Here is a 20,281-nt window from a genome sequence, read left to right as displayed (position 1 = left end):
TATAAAAACAGATCTGAAGTCAGAAATGAAGTTCTTTAAAACACAGTCACATCCAGTCTAGAACTGATGTGCTCTGAACCTTTAATAAAATAAATGCAGTGGGACCAAAAGCCCATATCATAAATATAAATTAATTAAGTCATGGCCTTTGCACATTCACAATGTGTCCAAATGTTGTTGGGGTTTTTTTTATAAATACTTGACTCTTTTTTCCTCTCATAAATAAATTTCACATTGTGCAGGTTTGTGCTTATTTAGGCTGTGATTTAGTAAGGTAGGAAAAAAAAACAAATGCACTCTTTAATACTGAAATCATTTTCTGTCCAGTTTATAATCATTGATCTACATGGTTATATAGTGTTACAGGATTCACAAAGACTGTTTTGTGACCCAGCATCCCTATTGTTGTTTTGATTTGTGTGAAGTAACAGCCAGCTATAAATTCTCCTCACGTTATGATACATTTCTCACCTTAGTGGTTGTGATTTAAAGGAAAGCCACAGATGCTGAAAGAGAACTCACTGCATTAAAGTTGTGGAAGAGGCCGATGCTGGCCGGGTGAGGAGACTCCAGGGGAAACTGGAGAAAGGGTTTCATGTCCAGTGGGGGTGGGAGGACAGATGGATTCCTGAGGAAGGCAGGGACCGGCGCCGGTCGGTTTACACTTCCTGTTGTAGATGATGAAAAAACAACACATAAGACATTTACAAAGCAAACATTTTCCATCCATCCATCCATCCTGAGGTCTCATATGACTTCCTTTTCAATTGAGGCTTTATTGAAATATTAAAACATAAATTACAATAAATTCAAAGTAGAACTCTCTTTTTAGCTTTACAGAAGAGTTTAAAAGGAGACCCTCCTTCACCACTCCATCATCTGCACCATGATTTACCAGCATTGGGCACCACTTCCCACCCACATCTCTCCTCTCTATGTGCACCTTGCTCACTGAGCAGTAGCTCAGTGGCAGTGAATGCCTGCTATTGAGGTGTCTACTGTGATGGGCAGGAGGGCTAAGCTTCTTAAGCCTTGCAGCTCTGGCGCTGCAGATATCACTTTTTGCTTAAATTCTACCTTCATAGTGCTCTCTCTACTTTCCCCTCTTTCTATTTCTCTCTTCCAGCATTTTCTGTTTCTATTTCATGTTCACAGACTCTGCCTGCCTCTGGATCACTCATTCACCCGATTACTCCAGCAGTAATTTGGTTTTCATTTATCTTCATCTCTCCTTGTTTCACAGCTGCTCATTTTTGTTCATTTAGAAGAAAATCAGCCAAATAAAAAAAGCGTAAAATTTTCCATGGTTATCATAGATACTTAGAATTGTTTATCTCCACCATTTTTTGATAAATGATTGGCAGCTTTTATTTGGTTTACTGAAAAAAAACTGGTACTTTGTTAACAGAAGATAAAGCTTTGCTTTCCCTGGTGGTTTAAATTTTCATAAGATATGGACATGAATAACTAAATGCTTAAATTTAATCTAATCTAACTAAATGCCTAAATCATTGATCAATGATTGTGTCTGTTTCAACCACATAAACTTTGTATTGGCTACCCAACATGCATGTTGTGTTGTGAGAGGGTCAGATTACCTAGAGCTGGCATGTCCAAAGTTGGCCCTCGAGGGCTTCTCTCCTACAAGTTTTTACTGTTTCCCTGCTTCAGCACAGCTGATTTCCATTGTTAGCTTATTAACAGGCTTTTGCCGAACTGCAATTGAATTGTCAAAATCAGCTTTGCTGATTTTCATCTTTGTAGTAACCTGTAGGGCAGCTGCCCTAGAGGACGGACTTTGGACATGCCTGGCCCAGAGAGAACTTATGCTTCAAACCAAGGAAATGCTCTAATGTCCTTTTTGGCAACATTACTGTACAATGCTACACTGTCCAGACTGTAGAGTAAAGCTTACCATACCAGAATGTTAGGGGAAAAAAACTCTCTGAAACATTAGCTTTTGTGTTAAGAGGAAACAGAACAGCATTTTCTCCACATGGTCCCAGATTGTTCAAAAACACACGTTTTGATGTGCTAAAATAACTAATGTTGCACAAAACAGGCCTTAATAAACATAATAACAATAATTACAAAAATAAAACTGTGTCTTTCACAAATCTGCCCAGATTTGCAGAGCCATAAAGGCAAGTAGGTGATTCGATATTGGATATTGTCTGACCATTTCAATCATGTTTTCATTATTCAGGCATATGAAGGTAGACTTTGCTTTATAGCTTTTCTTCTGTAAAGTGTGGCGGATTTATCGTTTGTTTCATCATGATGCACATTTATTATAATGTTTAACCTTTCTGTCCTTTACCATCTGTTCTCTAGTGTAGGAACAACATCTTTTAAAATGTCAAATATTACAACAATACAGATCAGTCATCATCAGCAAGCCAGTCAGAATAGTTTTGTCCTTTTGTAGATTTAAACAAATCGATATAAACAAATTGGGTTCAATAAACGGTGTTCACTGAATACGTTTATATTTTTACTGAAAGGTGAACTGAACAGACCAGTTTTGAAGTAATGAACAGGAACAAGAGCAACGTTCACCCTATGAGTGGCACACGCGGCTCACATTCGAGTTCAATTAATAAGGGCACTTGTCATTGGCTAACATCAGGTTTTATGGAACTTATTATGGCAAAGAGCATGACAGACCAACATGTTTACTGCTAGTACTAATCTGGGTGTTTCAGACTCATCTACTGGTCTTTCTAAGGCCAGGTTTGCAGAGTAATTAGCAGAGTTTTATAAACTAACAAAGGAAGACCGAGACAGAGAAAAACTCATATTTTTGTGCAAACTGTGCCCATTGAGACTTAACTAACAAGTCCGTAAGTCAGCCACGTCCACTTCAAATTTAAAGCAACACTTTGATTTGAAGCATCCAAGCTATCTTGGGACATAACTGCTACTGAATGAGGAACGTAAGAAATAAATTTTGATACAGAATCTTTTCAGCAGAACCTAAATGTAACGATATGGTTTTGAAGTACAGTGGAACTGGGCTCAATAAAGGTTTAACTCCACATATATAATATACCTTGACTACAAAACACACAACCTGCTTATTTAAACAAGTTGGAACCAAACAGGTTTTCACTTGTTAAGATTTGCACAGCAATCTTTGTAGATTACGTATAACATCCCCACTTATTGCACATTGTAAGCAAAATTACACATGCAATATTAGTGTCCTTTATTTGGAATCTTTGAAGATCAGATCCCATGTAAAATGCATCTATATGAGTTGCCCTTTCTAAAAGGACCATAAAAATATTGAAGTCCTTATCAATATTCTATTTTTTAATTTCCTTTAAACATCTGGACTTGGTAGGAAACGACATATTGTCTAAATATCTAGCTATTGAATTTTATTTTGCAATAATCAAACACATCACCTCCTTTTATCTAAAATCTTATAGCTGTCTTACTAATGAGAACTAGAATACCAAATGTTTGCTTTATTTAGAAGCTTAATTATTAAGTATTTAAAAGAACAATTAAACCAGGCAGTTTAATTAAACAATTAAACTAAATATATTAGTTTAATCTAAACCTATAATCAGACAGCTATGCAATAATGTCTCAGCTGTGAGGATTAATACTGGCATCATCACTGTTTCCTTTATGGTTAATGAAGCTTATTCCTGACACGCTTCTGGTAAATCTGAAGCTCATTTTACGCTACATTACAAGTGAAAGGTCACAGCCCATCTTCTATTATAAATCTCTATTTAAGATGCAGACACACTGGAGGGACGTTCTTTACAGTGCTATGTTATGCACCATACCAGACTCGCTTAGTTTGGTGTGTGTGCAAGCGTGGCAGCGTTATCCCCCCTGACCTACCCTCCTTCTGAGTGATTTACAATGACATCAGATAAGCGAACGGCGTGACTCTTCAGCAGCAAACACGTCAGGAGGGGGTGGGAGCATTGATTGGACACATTCTGAGGAGCGTTAAAGTGTTAAAGAGCTGCCAAACTCAATAAATCCAGGCACCAGTATCTACAGCTCCTTCACCTCAGTAAAATGAGAGCCATCTTACTGACTTTCCTTTTTCTAATGCAAATGTTTGGGTGATAAAAAAAGATCAATGCCTGGGTAATAGCTTATTGAATTTATGTATTTATTTATTTTTTACATTAGTTGTGATTAAAGGCTGTTTGGTCAGACTTGAAGAGAAAAATAAAGAAAAACAGAATTCTAGATTTCCCAAACCACACTGCAGACACACAGAGACATGAATAATCCAATAAGATGCAACTAAAGCCTCCTGAACTGGCAATTAATTTAGCCAATTTAGCTTTAATGATCATAGAGGTATTGTTCATGCCAGAGATGTTCACACCGCCTCTCTGTATTCGTGTCTGAATTAGGGGAGGTTCTGAGCTCTGTGACGGCTTCAAATTTGATACCAACAGAAGACTTCGTCACATGCTGTCGACCAAATAAAAAGTGGTTTAAGTTAGAAACACTGCAGAGGGGTTGCCAAGAAAATAAAAAGAGTGAAAAACATGCAAGCCATCTTTGGTTCCAGGCCTAACAGTTTGACGATGCCAACAGTGACACATCTGCATGTAAATGGCCCGCTGTGCAAAAATGACTCTAAAATGAGAGTCTGTTGTGGATTAGCCTCCCCCACCCTGCACCCACATTTACAGAATAACCCGCTTACTGTCACTGCAGTAGGGTGGAAGTGGATTTGTTAACCAGAAACCCACCACATGAAAACTATTTTTTCTTCCTCAAAATGTTTGCGTAAAAAAGAAACTGAACCTGTGCAAAGAGAGTTGAATGCACATTTTGGTGGCAGAAAGCCTTATTTGTCTGTTTTTGATTTCTGAGTTTTGATTCTACTTTTGCTGGAGTAAAGCTGATCCAAACTCATTGTCACATTTTGACACCATGCTGGTATTTATAACCCCTGCAATGCAAACTAAGTGTTCTGAAGTATTTGTTGCACCAACCCATCCCTCCTATGAGGTGTAAATGCAATGCAGCTGTGTTTCAGCCTCCTAACCTTTCGCAGTGGAAGATGGGTCTGTCTTAATGTCGCATGCTGCAACCACGAAGGACTGAGCATGAAATCCAATTTACTGCAGCTCAGCTTACCCTCAAGTCAGAGGAAGCTATATCAACCTAGTTGGGGGATGGACAGGCTTGTTCTCTGCACACACAACCCTATGGAATCTAAATGAAGGATGCTTTAAAAGAGTAACTTATGTCCTCAGTGGTGATAAATGTTGAGCTGTTCTGTATGAGATTTGGACTGTGAGGAAAGGGCAGAGTGAAGAGTGGAGCTGAGTGCCAGTGGAGAAGAACATATTTGATTCCAGACTGCACTTTGTTTTAATGATAGATGCTCTGCTCGCCAGTTGCCTGACTTAAATACCGCCTCACGGAGAACTCTCAGAAGTCCTCTCTTTCCTAAAATGTGAGCCACTATGTGCTCACAAGATTAGCCAGTCCATTTTCCAGTGGACTTTCTAATTTCATATGGAATTACTAATTAAAGAAATATTCCTATTTCCCCCTGCAGGGGAGGTTTTGTACGGCTCTCGTTATCTTTTAGATTGCTTGTTCTGATTATAATTTTCTTTGGTATTTTTTATTTTTTTGTTATGCTAAAGAATCACAAGGTTTGTAAAAACTGGTAATTTAAAACCCAAAGATGAGAAGCAGGAAATAGTTGAGACATAATAACGGTATGCTGAGTGGCTGGAATCCACTGAGCGAGGAAAAGAGGTCTGGACAAGGAAGGGGTGATGAGGTGGAACAAGAAGGGAAAAGCATGTGAAGACAGAAGGGGGGGAGGAGGGGAGCTGCATGTTTCAGGGTGAGTCCAAGGTGAGCAGCCTAGAATAAAGCAGGCTGTTAACCTCCAGGTTAATGTACAGAACAAACACCAGCTGCCTTGAAGTCAGTCCCAGGTGTGTCTTTTTAAAGAATGACTCCTGGCATGGTCAAAGCAGAGAAAGCTCTCCAGGCAACACCTGTATAACCTTCGTTTGTCAAGTCAATGATGCAATGTCTGTACAATACTGTATACATGAACTATTTTGTATAGCTGGCTTTATCCCATGTAGGGAGAACTGATGTCATGTTTCCATTGACATTGCTTTTACTGTGACCAAATGTATGTGCTCTCTTTTATCCTTTTTGGCATTTTCTATCTCATTGCTCTGCTGTTTAACTTTCTTTAGTAGACAGCGTCACCTATATCATTACCTTTTCTGATATAGAATGTTTTTATGGATCATTGCTTCTTCCTTTTGTGTGTCTACTTCTATCTCCTTGAACCTCAGTCATTCTCGGCAGATGGCCGCTCACCCTGAAGCTGGTTTTGCTGGAGGTTTCTTCCTGTTAAAGGGAAAAATTTTCTTTCCACTGTGGCTGCATGTATGCTCTGTGCAAAGGATTCCTGAAGAACCAAGGACAAAACGCAGGCCAATGTCTGTTGTCGCCTAATGCTCATCTAAGAGGAGCAAATCCTGCAATATCAAATTGTCGATGCAATCAGTTCCTTTGATTCTTTTGATAGAAAAAGTTGCACCAATCTGACTGTATAATTGGATAAATTCTCTCTGTGCAGTGCCTTGAGATATAGTCTTTTGTGAATCGAAGTTATGGAATAAACTTAATTTAATGAAATTAAAATGTTAATAAGTATTTGATTCCATACAGGTTTCTTTTGTTTTAGCTTTTTGATCACATATAAAAGTGTCATATTATCTATTTGATACAGCCATACAAACCAACCAGATGGGAAAGGTTATTTGCTCCACTGGTTGAAACATGAACAAACTTTTTTAAAGGCTGAGTAAAACTCCAGTTACCTCACAAAGGCATGAGCGTTGCATGATCTGTAGCCATGAAAAACGATTTAGACAAATTGTCTAAATGGTACCAAACAATTGACACAATTGTCCAATTGTTTGGTATCAAATGGGAAACAGAAACTGTTCACTATGTTGCCATGCAAACCATTGGCATTAACATGAACAACTTAGTTAGAATCTGCTTCACAAATGCCTTATGGTAGAAAACTAAAAGAAAATTCCAGTTATAGAACTCCCCATTTCCATACCACTAGTTCAAAATGTATAAACGCACAGGGGTCAAGATTGAGCAGGGTTTTTCCCCACTAGTCTTGAAAACTTTGCAGAAATTTACAGTCTTTTCTCTTTTACAGAACATTATTTCCAAGGCATTAGGAACTACTAATCTGTGAAACCCCTATCATGTTGAAAATAAACAGGGAAAGAGAAAGCTATGAAAAATAAAGTCTGAAATGTGAAATTAAATATGCTGTTACCTTGAAAAATATTTTCAATGACTAGAAAGGTAGTATAAGTTCAGAGCATTTATCATATTAAATATTTTGATAAATACATCATCAGCCAGGAACCATTACTCCAAGAATACTTGGAGCATGTAGAAAGCCCAGGGTCACACTGGTTGCGTACAAATTTTTAATCTCCAATTTTTTTTCTATGTCACACTAACTGCGTGTAGAGAGGCTCTGACTGCTCAGGATGAGCAAACCTCCGCAGGTTTTTTTTCACTTCGGTCTGTGTGCCTAACAAATTAAAACAATTCCCCACATTTGATTTTAAGAGATTATGAAAAGTTATTAAAAAACATGCTGGCCCACTCTATAAAGCAAAGCCCCACTTAATGTCCCTGTGCAGCATCTCAAACCAGAACAGCTAGAGAAGGTTTATATGCCTATATTGTATGCATATTAAATACATAATGTTAACTACATCTAAACAAAAGAAAAACACAGCAGTAATCAAAATCAGATCAACAGTCAAATCACAGGAAGGTAAGGTTCCCAGAACCTGGTGGTCTAATAGATGCATTTGACAGTATTAACAGCTCTTGGTGGAGTCTTAAAGGAATAGTACAAACAAAACATGATTAGCCTTCATTTTCTACTCACTCCCATGCTGAACAACACTCTGGAGTACTTTTTTGATATCTCAAATGCATCTGGAGATCTGGTAGGCTTCTTATTGACACGTTTTTTGTGGACTTTTATGGACCTTTCTGCTCGGGTACAATAGACCTCCATTATTTGAATGTCAGCAGACAGCAAGAAGCCTCCCAGATCTCCAGATGCATTTGAGATATCAAAAAAGTACTCCAGAGTGTTGTTCAGCATGGGGGTGAGTAGAAAATGAAGGCTAATCATGTTTTGGGTGTACTATTCCTTTAAAGAGCTGAAATCTTCATTTTTGGAGGCAGAATAGTTGTGTAGTGTACTTGTCAGGCTGGCTTCATGTGCCCATAGTTCCAAGGCCAAAGCCTTTATTCTCTTTAAAGTTGACATGTGCACTGCAGGACCATCTCACCTTGATTATACTCAAAATTTAACCTGTAATAAATTCTGTTAAATATGGATAATGCTTAATAGTTGGGTCAAAAAAGAGTGTTTTTGTTAAGTGACAATAAATGTTTTAAATTCTCATCAGGCACACAAATACCTTCAACACATCAATTAAGATGCCCTCTATGTCAAGGGTTTGTTGATGTTCCAACTATATTAGCTCAACAACTGGTACAACAACTGGTATTCCTCCTGGATGTATTAACTTTTTCTGTTGTGGAGTATATTTGGCTATAAGGTTGGTGGTGACTAATGTGTGGAAAAGAGAGAAGAGGCCCTTATCAAATCGTACTTAATGGCCTCATAAGACCTTCAGCCATCTGTGTTTACTGTAGTAATGTAGCCTTTTAATTACATCCAGTTTTACTGATGCCATCATAACCCACTGCTCTAGGAGCTTAAACATAAAAATAAATAGCCTGTTTTTACAACCGCTGTTCTGAATTTTGAAACAGTACAAACAACCTGGGCGTTTTTTCGTTGTTTCTTAATATTCCTAATATTTTTGCATTACGTTTTGCAGATCTAAGCAAACAGCCGCTTCCTTTGTTACAAAGCCGCATAGAGCAAACAGAGGTGAGCTCCACCATGTCAACACGACTACCAGCACTGCATTATTATTTCTTTTGTCAGGCTATCCACACACCTGCCGGGAACAGCAGAGCAGCACTTATCTCTAGATATGAACCTATATAAAAGCTTTGATTGTATGCTAGATAGGATATACAATAAGGAAACGATGTGTACAAAAGGAGAAAAACAATGACCTTGGATAAATAGCGAACATGCATTCACAATAAGCAATCCAGACAGTACACAACAAAGGAAAATATTAACAGGGATAATTTTTTAAGCTTATCGGAGAATACAAGTTAAAGCAATGAAAAATGCTCTGCTGGAGACTTCCGGTGACTCCAACATGGAGGCAGCATAGAGTGCGAGCTCTTTTTTTTCAGCCCTTTCTTGTCAATTAAGGAACGAAAAACAGATAAACACTAACCGATATAGGGCGTTTAATTATGTCAAAAGGGAAAAGCGCCAGAAAATCTCAAAAATCGGACCGACACGACAGAGCGAGCCCCGAAACGGTGAAGCTAGATGCAGAGCTAGCTACCCTGGACAGAGAGCCAAAACGTACAGCAGAGGGCGCGGAATCAAGCCTGAAAAGTCGAGACGACGAGTCCCAGTCTCCCCTGAATATGGCAAATTTGGAAACGATTCTGACCGAGCTGCGGGACTTTCGGCAGGAAAACTCAGAGAACCTCAAAGAAATAAAGAACGAGATTAAAGTCGCCAACAACAGAATCGACCATGCCGAAAACCGGATTCAGGAAGCGGAGGACCGTCTGCAGCTTGTGGAGCGGGCGTCTGTGGAGCTGATTGAGTTACAGAAACGCCTGGAGGCACGACTCGTGGACCAGGAGGGACGTTCGAGGAGAGACAATATTAGGATCCATGGTCTCAAAGAGGGAGCGGAGGACGGCGCGGGGTCAGTGGCGGATTTTATTGAGAGCCTTTTGAGAGAAAAGCTGGAGTTGCCGCCATCGCTTCCCATCCAGATAGAGAGAGCTCACCGGGCTCTGGCGGTGCGTCCCTCCCCGGGAACGCGAGTGAGGTCCGTCGTGGTAAAGTTTACAAGCTTCAGAATTAAAGAAGAGATCCTGAAAAAAGCATGGGAGAAGAAGGGATTTCTGTACGAGGGAAATAAAGTGTTTCTGGACCATGATTATGCTCCGGATGTGCTAAAGAAACGGAGGGAATACGCAGAGGCCAAAAGAGTTTTGAGAGAGAAAAATATAAGGTTCCAGACACCATTCCCAGCCAAAATGCGTGTGTTCTACGAGGGAGAAACGAGAGTCTACAACTCAGCAGAGGAGGCGACTAAGGATATGGCAGAGAGGGGACTCCCTGTGTCAGTGATAAAACCAACGGAGGGCAGCCTGGAGAAGATCAGACGCCTGACATGGAAGACCAGCGGAGCCCAGAAGGGATCAACAACTAAAGACGCGTTGCCTGGATACAAACAACGCTTGCAGTCTTTTAGGAGAGGTCAGGATTAGGAATGAACATCTGTAAGGTAAAAGTGGTGTTACTCCGTTTCATGGCTGGGAATATTGATCCAAGTTATAAAAAAGTAAAAAAAAGAAAAAAACTGTTTAAAGATTTTTGTTGAAAAACTTTGATTCTCGTGTTTGAGTTAAAAGGATGAACCAGGATGAATACAATTCGGGCTCCTTCTCTTTTTTTTTTTTTTTTTTTTTTTTCTTTTCCTGACTGTTCGAGGTAATTTTCCCTGTTATAAATAAATGGTCGGGGCATTCCCACAGGTTAAGCACTTTTTTTCTTTATATATGTGTTTGAGCACTATTGTTTGGTTTTTGATCTATGAAAAACGCATGAAAAAAATTTGCTCCAACATCAAGGGCCCTCCACCTCTGGAAGGGAGAGGCCATCCCTATGATCAGACTTACCATCGTATCTCAAAAAGGGTCAAAACAAGGACCCCATATGAGGAGGTTATTTTGTTTTTGTTATTCACTAGTTCTTTAGTGAAAGTTGGTTTGTTTGTTTATGTGTTCAACCCAGTTTTGGGAGATCAGTGGCACAGAGGTTCTCAGAAGAGCGGGGATAGCAGAGAGAAACAAGGAAATGAATACCAAGAAAAGGTTAACAAAACTAGTGTCATTTAATGTGAATGGTCTGCTCAACCCAATAAAAAGGTCAAAAGTGTTGGGGAAGTTGAAAAAGGAAGGTGTGGGGGTGGCAATGCTACAAGAGACCCACCTGACGGACAAAGAACATGCCAAGCTTCAGAGACAAGGCTTTAATCAAGTATTTCATTCATCATATAGAAGTGGACATAGGAGAGGAGTAGCCATCCTCATCTCAGGTGGAACCCGATTTGAGAGGTCCTCAGAAATTATAGATAAAGATGGGAGGTTTGTATTGGTTAAGGGCAGACTGGAAGGTGAGCTGGCCACCATCCTGAATATATACGCACCCCCTGGATCTAACTCGGCATTTTATAGAAAGATGTTGGACCTATTGGCGATAGAGGGAGAGGGAATTATAATATGTGGTGGAGATTTAAATTTAAGGCTGAACCCACAACTTGATTGTTCAGATCGAGGGTGGAAAAAATCTATAATTGGTAAAAAGATTAGGAAATTAATGGTAGAACTTGGTATAATGGATGTTTGGAGAGAACTAAATCCTAAAGGAAGAGATTACACTTACTTCTCCTCACCTCACTCTGTTTATTCTAGGCTCGATTATTTTCTAATGTCTAATAAGGATAGACACAGGGTGGAAAAATGTGATATTGGAATAAGGGATATATCGGATCACAGCCCAGTATATCTGACGTTGGAAATATCTCAGGAAGTAAGGTCAACCCTCTGGAGGATCAATGCAGGAATACTACAGGGGAATACATTGGAGGAATTTAAGGAAGAAATAAATACTTATGTGAATGAGAATGATAACGGTGAGGTTTCTCCCACTGTACTGTGGGATGCATGTAAAGCAGTTATCCGAGGGAAGTTAATCGCCAAATCGGCGTATCTAAAAAAGCTAAAACAAGGAAAACTAACTCAACTGAAATCAGAGCTAGAGAGGTTAGAAAAGGAACATAAAAATAATTTGGATGACGGGAAAAATAAAGAAATTAAAAGAATTAAGACTGAGATAAATGGCATCTTAGATGAAGAGATTAAAAAGAAATTGTTATATACAAAACAAAGGTTTTATGAAGGCGGAAGTAAATCAGTTAAGTATCTCGCGTATAGAATGAGAAAGCAGGAGGCTAATAGTAATATCAAAGGAATAAGGGACCCGGCATCAAATCTTGTAAAATATAAGACAGTAGAGATTCATAAGTGTTTTGAAAAATATTACAAAAAATTATATTCGCAAACACAGATTAAAAATGAAGACCAAATCCAAACATTGTTAGGGAAATTAAAGTTACCTAGGATAACAGAGGAGCAAAATCAAATGTTGACAGGGGAAATTACAGAAGAAGAATTAAACTCAGAAATCTCAAGATTGAAGACCAATAAAGCTCCTGGAACGGATGGATACACTTCGGAATTTTATAAATTACTTAGAAAACCACTGATCCCACTGTTAAAAAATACTTTTAATTGGGTATTGAAGAGTGGGGAGGTACCGATCTCCTGGAAAGAAGCTTATATATCTGTTATTCCTAAGGATGGAAAAGATAAACTGGAATGTGCCAACTATAGACCAATTAGTGTGTTAAATTTAGATTATAGGTTATTCACTGCAATAATGGCTAGACGCCTGGAAAAAATCTTGCCAGACATAATAAATCTAGACCAAACAGGCTTCATAAAACAGAGACAAACACAAGATAATGTTAGACGCACATTACTAGTGATAGAAAATATAATTAAAATGAAAACTGAGGCAGTTATATTAGGTATGGATGCAGAAAAGGCTTTTGACTCCGTCAGGTGGGTCTTTCTGTTTGCGGTAATGAAAAAACTTGGTTTCAGTGAAATTTTTATCAAGACAATACAATCGTTATACCACCAACCCACAGCTAGGATAAAAATTAATGGGAGTTTATCTAGCCACTTCATGTTAGAACGAGGTTGTCGCCAAGGCTGCTCCATCAGTCCACTCTTATTTGCAATATATTTGGAACCTCTAAGCCAATGGATAAAACAGGATAGAAATATAAAGGGTATACATATGGAAGGGGGGGAACAAAACATAGCTTTGTTTGCGGATGATGTACTAATATACCTCTCTCAGCCAGACAGCTCGCTCCCAGCCCTAAAAAAGATCTTGGACGAGTTTGGCCTCTTGTCGGGCTACAAACTTAATGTAAAGAAAACCCAGGTTCTATGTTGGAACTACACTCCGGACGAAGTGATCAAAAAGAATTGTAACTGGGACTGGTCATCAAAGTCTCTGAGATATTTAGGAGTAGAACTGCCCCGTAACCTATCTGACTTAAAAAGTTGCAACTACAACCCCCTAATTACCAAAATAAAATCAGACATGGGGAAATGGAATTTAATCCCATTTACAAGCTTTTCCTCCAGAATAGAAATGATTAAGACAAATGTGTTACCAAGATTAATGTTTCTTTTTACCACTCTTCCGGTTGGGGTGACAGATAAAGAGTTTATAGAATGGGATAAATTAATTTCGAGATTCATTTGGCAAGGGAAAAGACCAAGGGTTAAATTTAGAACATTACAGCTGGCCAAGGATCGTGGGGGCTTAGCCCTTCCTTGTCTGAAAAGTTATTACCAGGTGGCACAGCTAAAACCTCTTCTGAATATATGTGATCCTCAATATAAATCAAAGTGGAAAGACATAGAATGTGCTATGTCACCCAAAATACCTCTACAAGCCATAATCAACGACAGCAAATTGAAACAACAATTAGAGAAGGGTATGAATCCATGGACAGAACTGTCAATTAGTACATGGCATGAAATGATATCAAAGCACGGCTTGACAGAGCAGACTAGTCTATTAAGATGGATAGCCCATGATTCAGATTTTAAACCGAACACAATGGACAAAACATTTGGAGAGTGGGCGAGGGGTCCGAAATCATATTGGGAACTGATTGAAAAAGGGAAAGTAATAAGCTTCGAAGATATAAAGAGAAAATTTGGCCTTGAAAATAAAAACCTCTTTAGGTATTTGCAAGTAAGGCATGTTATTGAGGAAATTAAAAAAAAGATAAGCTTTGAAGAATTGGAAACAGGGATAATTCAGATGTTTATCAGAGCATATGAATCAAATTTGGGCAAAAAAGTAATATCAAAATTATATTCAGGAGTGGAGAACCTGAAAGGAAGAAATACGTTATATATAAAAGAACGATGGGAAAAAGAGACGGGAGGGAGGTGGACGGTGGAGACATGGGAGGGGATACTTAGGCAAAACTGGAAAACATCATGTTCCCCCTCGTGGAGAGAATTCGGCTGGAAGTGCATTGTGAGATATTTCTTTTCTCCAGCGCAAAAGAAAAACCAAGATGCTAGATGTTGGAGAGGCTGTGGAGAAGAAAGAGCCAATCACCTTCATGTATTTTGGGGTTGTGCTAGTATTGATATATACTGGCAGGACCTAAAGGAATGTATGGAGAAAGTCCTGAAAGTGAAACTTCCTCCAACATTCGACACTTTATTCATGGGAAGAGGAATTGATAAGCTGACAACCTCAGAGGACAAATATATCTGCAGGATCATGTTGGTAGCCAGTAAGAAAGCTATAACTAGGAAGTGGCTGAAAGCAGAGGCTCCAACAAGGAATGATTGGGTTGAAGTAATGCATGATATTTATATAATGGAAAGGCTAACTTTTTCCTTGAGGTTAGAATCTGGCAAGTTCAAGAAAAATTGGGAAAACTGGGTGAAATTCATATCACCAGTGAGATCAGACTTTGTTGTATGATTAAAATTAGGGCTGAGAACCTCCTATTGCCACACAGTGTTGTATAGTTTTTGTTTCTTTTATCTGTTTTTGTTGTTCTTTGTTTTTTTTTTTTTTTCTTTTTTGTTAAAAAAAAAAAAAAAAGTGTATTTCTATTGGAGTGGACACTTGTAGATATGAACAAGGAGGAAAGGAGGTGTTCTTTCCTTCTCACATGAAGGCACGTGTGTTAGGATAAAATGGTAAGATTACCAAGAATATAATTGTCATCTAATTCATCCATGGGCTGGTTGTGAATTTAACTTGGTTATGTTAAGTCTATGTCGGAAATGGATGTGTTGAATGTATAAGATCTTTGAAATGCACTCAATAAAAATGTTATTTAAAAAAAAAAAAAGAAAAATGCTCTGCTGAATTTTTAAATCTCGAAACTACTCTCTTCTACCACCTTTTACATCCTTTTTTGTGTGAGTCACTGCTATTTAAACTTGTTCTCTTATGTTTTTAGACATGTTGGAATAATAGAAATAAATCTGTTTATTATTAATAATATTTTCTTGGTTTTCCTGGATTTGCAAATAGACAGCTATGATAAACCTTTGTACATCTTGTAATTAAATATTAAAAAATAAAATAAATGAATTTTATTGCTTTTAAACTATGACATTGTCATCCTAACAGCGTGATGAATAAAGGTAGAGTTTTTCCAGCACATTCAGCTTCATTTGCATCTTTTACAGGTGTGTAAACAAAGCACTTGTGGGTAAAAGTCACATGACACCTTGTCAGAGTCAGCAAACAAAAAAGGATGTTGATAACAGTTTTTGCTGTGACAACACAGCCAACAGGGAGCACTACATAAAACTATCAAATGCTTCATTACTCTAAGTAATTTTCAGGTCCAATGATGCATGAGCCTGCCTAGTTTGCACAATTTACTTTTATAAATGTAAAATTATCGGCATATTAGTGAATGTTGATCCAAGACCAACATCAAAAATACAAAAAATGGGCATCTACTTATTTACATTTTTTTCCGAGCTTTCAGATTTTTTAATTTCCTCTTCTTGTTTTCCTGTCCTTGAATCTGACCTTGAAAACTCGCTCTGTATTTATAAAATACGTAAACCAGATAAGTGGAGTCGAAAATATGAAACAATAAAGGGCAACGCTCACCAGCGACGTCTGATGAGCTTTAAAATATAAACCTCTATCACTTTTTGAGAGACAAACCACACCTCTGATCGAGATTCGAGGCTTTCCTGACATCCTTTGCCAGCTTTCGCTGCTCAGGACTGCTGGCTGTGTTGTACCTCAGGCTGTATGTTTAGCTTAGGGTTGTTTTCCTGTTAGATGGTGAACCTCAACCACAGGTGCAATTCTTCTCCAATAGATTTTCTTACACTGTTTCCCTTTCTTTTCTATGTAGCAATATTGTGACGAAATCAAAAAAAGATATTAGGGCTTCTTTTAAATATAATTTATTTTATGAAGATCACTTTGTGTTTTATAACCTACATCACTTTGAACCTCCAATGTTTTACATGTTCATTCAGTATTCCTAACAAACATTGTTGATCTTAATAGAATATGGAGCTTCCTCTCTACCCACTCAAATGTTGATGTGTGGGGCATCTATTTACGCTTACTAAAATATCCAAATGTACCTGTGCTGCGTTCTTATTGAGTCAACAATGTCAAAGCTGCTGTGCCCATCTTTTATTTACATTCTGTGGTGTGTGCCCTGTCTTTTGATCTGGCATTCTCTTATCTGACTTCCACCAGCTTGTCATGGTTTGTTCACAAATTTCAAGCTCCCCAGATGCCTAAAATGCATGCCAGTTTGTCAGACATGCAGAGTGACGTGCGCATTTCCCCAATTTAAATGTCAATACTTTTCACCCTTCGTTGCATCGCCCTGATCTAAAGGTCAGACTGTTTATCAGGGACAGCATGTACCTGTGATTCTTTTGGAGGGCGTTTATGCTAGGGGAAAATATTTGTCTGACATGTCTGGGTGTCCATGCACTGGTTGTACACTGACAAGCTCACACAGAAATGCAAGGTTTATGCAATCTGTGACACATTAATTTCTCTGTGTGATACACTGGTTTGACGAGCCATGATGCAAGCAAGAAGTTTTACATACTGCTGAGTGGGATCTTTGCATCAGTGTGGAGGAAGCCTTGGCTCCGTTTTAAATAAATAAGAACCCCTGGGTCTAAAATATTCATCACAAAAAGAAAAAAAAATCACACAGGAGTTGCTAAAGCAAGCTCCATGCTCCTCTGCATCGTGGGATTCAGCTGTGGCACACATTTCTCAGTCTAAACCTCTGCATTTCCTTTTAATAAAAAAAAAAAATAGATGCATGAGGATGCTTTAGCAGAATGACATAATATAATGAAGAACGATGGTGTAAATAGAGATGTAGATGGCTTGTACTCATCTCTCCATCTTGCAGTTAGTTCTATTGATGCTATTTTGGTGCTTGTGTCAAATTCTCATATTAAAAAGGAAAGCAATACAGTCTGGGAGCTCTCGCCTACACATGTTGTCAGGTTCATGAGTTTGTGTGTTCAGTGTTTATAATACATGTAGAGTTAAAGCCTCCACACCAGGAAAGAGATTACCACAAGCTGGAGCTTAAAGTCAGATCACAGGAAGACCCCAGCGCGGCTGGGAGATGGCAAATATTTAGTCAGCAAACACCTTCATTGAATAAGGTCACTGCAGTTAAATCTACTGAGAAGCCACAAGTTCTAGCCATTATTATTGTTATTAGTGATGTGACAAGACAAGACATTGGAAATGCAATATTTTTAGTGATCACAAAAATGAAGACTTTACTAAAATGTGGGGACGCTTTTAGTATAAAGCAGGACATGAAATTCTGTTCTTACAAAGTCCAGATGTGATTTAGGAAAACATGAGAAAAATTAAATGTTTAAAATTATATTTTTGCAATGATTGGTAAGGTTTTCCTGAAATTGTTTCATTTATATCTTTTAGTTTAAGATGTTGTTTACAGTGAAGGTAAAACAGTTATAAATGACCTTACTGTCCCTGGATCAGCTATCAGTCAGGACAGGACAACAAAAAAGACCCTAAACACAGCACACTGCAGCTGGAATATCTGGTTAGTATTGGGTACATCTTGCATCCGTCTCAAGTACTCGGTATAGCTAAGGTAATTTATGACACAGATGCCTTGTCTTCCAAAAAATTCCACCCTCCTTTAGATGAAATCTACCAAAGCTCTTTTGAGTGCGCTTATCATAATAGAAATAGACTTCGTGTCATAGTGGTTACAACCATTACCATTTACAGATCCAGTCTCTCACTAGTCATCCTGATAAAATATAGCCAATTAGAACCCCTTTTTAAAATATGAATTTATGTTAGTTCCTGCTTCTTGAAAAAATAATCAGTTATAATTAACATTTGCTAAAATTAGAGTGTAAATGGCATAAATAAAAAATATGTTAAAACTATCATTTTCAATAAAAATGACTCCATGGATGTCACAAAATGACAAAAACTGCAGAAGTATGAAATGCATCAAAAAGGCCAGCAATGCTTTCCATGTTACGCTCTTAAAAAAGAATCCTGCTCTAACTTAAATTAATCGCTTTATTTTGTAACAGTTGAATTGCTTCATCCCACGTCATTCACTAATTTTATCCTCTTTCAAGTTACATCATCATGAATAACTTAAGTTGCTTATAATGAACTTGATAACAATTTTGCAGAAATTAACTTAAGATTTAGCCGTGTCAGGGTGCAGCAACAACTGTTTTTTTTTTTTTTCTCCAAGGTTTCATTATTTTCTTAAAGCCTCAGATGTAGACAACTAGAAAAAGGAAAATAATATTGGAAATCAAGAGGTATATATTATTATGAGAAAAATCTTTGACCTTTTATTATTGATGTCGTTAACATCAATGTGATCGCCTATCAGGCAAACACTAGATTTTACAGCATTTTTTTCTTTAGTATTTGTTACAATTCAAAAACAATTTAGGTGCCATTTTTGGGGAAATTTCCATGCTAATCCTATTTAAATCTCACAATAAATACTCAGCAGTACCATAAAATAATCTCATGTTGCATTATGCAGACTCTCTGTTTGCGCCCATAAGGATTACCTATCCTCAGCTTGTAGAATATCAAAGAAGTTCCAATGGCTAGTAATTTGACCCATTTTCTGAATATGCTACATAACTATCACTGGAACAACAGAAAGCACTGTGAGAATTTAAAATGGGTATAGATCTCACATCTCAATTTGTCCTAGGAATCATTTAGCATAGAACGATTACAGCTGTAATTCACTCTGTTCTTATGAATTCGCTTTTTCTCAACACCAACGTACAAATGCCCTCACTACATATATATATAAATATATATATGATAGGACATCTATCAAAATGTCATATTCCTTCAATTTAGAACCACATTAAACCAGTATCTATTCACCATAAATTAGGGAAACTGTCACCACCAACAAAGCAAAAAACAAGGGACATGGCTTTGGAAGGGGAGCTTCGTTCAAATTAAACTTTTTGTCAAGCTAAATTTTATGTCAGCATTTAACTGATAATAGGTCCTGTTTGTCTTATAGCAAATTTTCAGTACTTTTTTTTTTCCTACATTTTTGACTGAAAATAAATATTTAAATTTCACAAGAACTTTACCCCTGAATATAACATAACCACAGTCTCTCAAGTCTTTAAATTTTGTCCTCAAAATGTTGTAAACTGAGCTGGGTAAAACACTGAAAACCTGGAGGAAACATCCTGAAAGGAAGCTGTGTAGCTATGAGAAGCCAACCGGGTCAATAGCATTTAACAGAATGAAAATTCCTCATAGCTGTCTTACCCAGGATCATTCTGAATCCTTCCACTTCTGTTTCCCTCGTTGTCTTCCTGTTTCCCTCCTTTACTCCTCAGTCTGCTACAGGGATGACTAAAATCTTTGACGCCCTACATTTCTGACTCAAAAAACTCCAGACGGAAAAATCCTTTCAACATCACAACTTTCACTTTTTTAGCCCTTGCTCCTCTCTTTGTTCTCCTTATCCTAACAAGAAGCACCCTCTTCCTCTGATCTCGACTCAGCTCAGCCAGCTGTTGACAGAGGAGGAGAAAAAAAAAACGGCAGCCAGAGCTGCAACACAACATGCACTGAAGCCTGTAATTTATTCACTGTGATGCATTCATTCCAGCAGGAGGAAGACCAGAGAGATGGAGGCTTGCTTCACAGGATGAACCTCTGCACTACAGCAGGCATCTCTCTGTCTCATCCTCATATTTTGGGGTTGGGTATAACCTAAAGGCACCTTGCATTCCCAAGCTGTGATTGGCTGGAGGATCAACCAATAAGACAAGCCATAGAAGAGCGTTTACTTGTGGTGTTTAAGTCAGGAGGCAGAGTGATAATGCGGCTGTC

At 38.1% G+C, this 20,281-nt stretch overlaps 1 protein-coding gene across 4 annotated transcripts in view; it reads right to left on the bottom strand.

Moving 5' to 3' along the window:
• The window catches only part of LOC119776656 (zinc finger protein 385A-like), a 63,701-nt gene that overhangs the window by 27,069 nt on the left and 16,351 nt on the right, over nt 1–20,281 (bottom strand). For 2 of the 4 annotated variants that reach the window (XM_038275205.1, XM_038275206.1), the window contains exon 2: nt 523–668. In XM_038275205.1, coding sequence (XP_038131133.1) covers nt 523–668 — 146 coding nt within the window. Of the gene's footprint in view, nt 1–471; nt 669–19,711; nt 20,130–20,281 lie in introns of those variants that run through there. The other 2 variants (XM_038275207.1, XM_038275208.1) reach the window with 2 other exon arrangements.

The sequence above is a fragment of the Cyprinodon tularosa genome, unplaced genomic scaffold, assembly GCF_016077235.1.
Source record: "Cyprinodon tularosa strain WSP-4 unplaced genomic scaffold, ASM1607723v1 ctg95, whole genome shotgun sequence".
Taxonomy (NCBI): Eukaryota; Metazoa; Chordata; class Actinopteri; order Cyprinodontiformes; family Cyprinodontidae; genus Cyprinodon; species Cyprinodon tularosa.
This window is presented reverse-complemented; position numbering and strand designations above follow the sequence as displayed.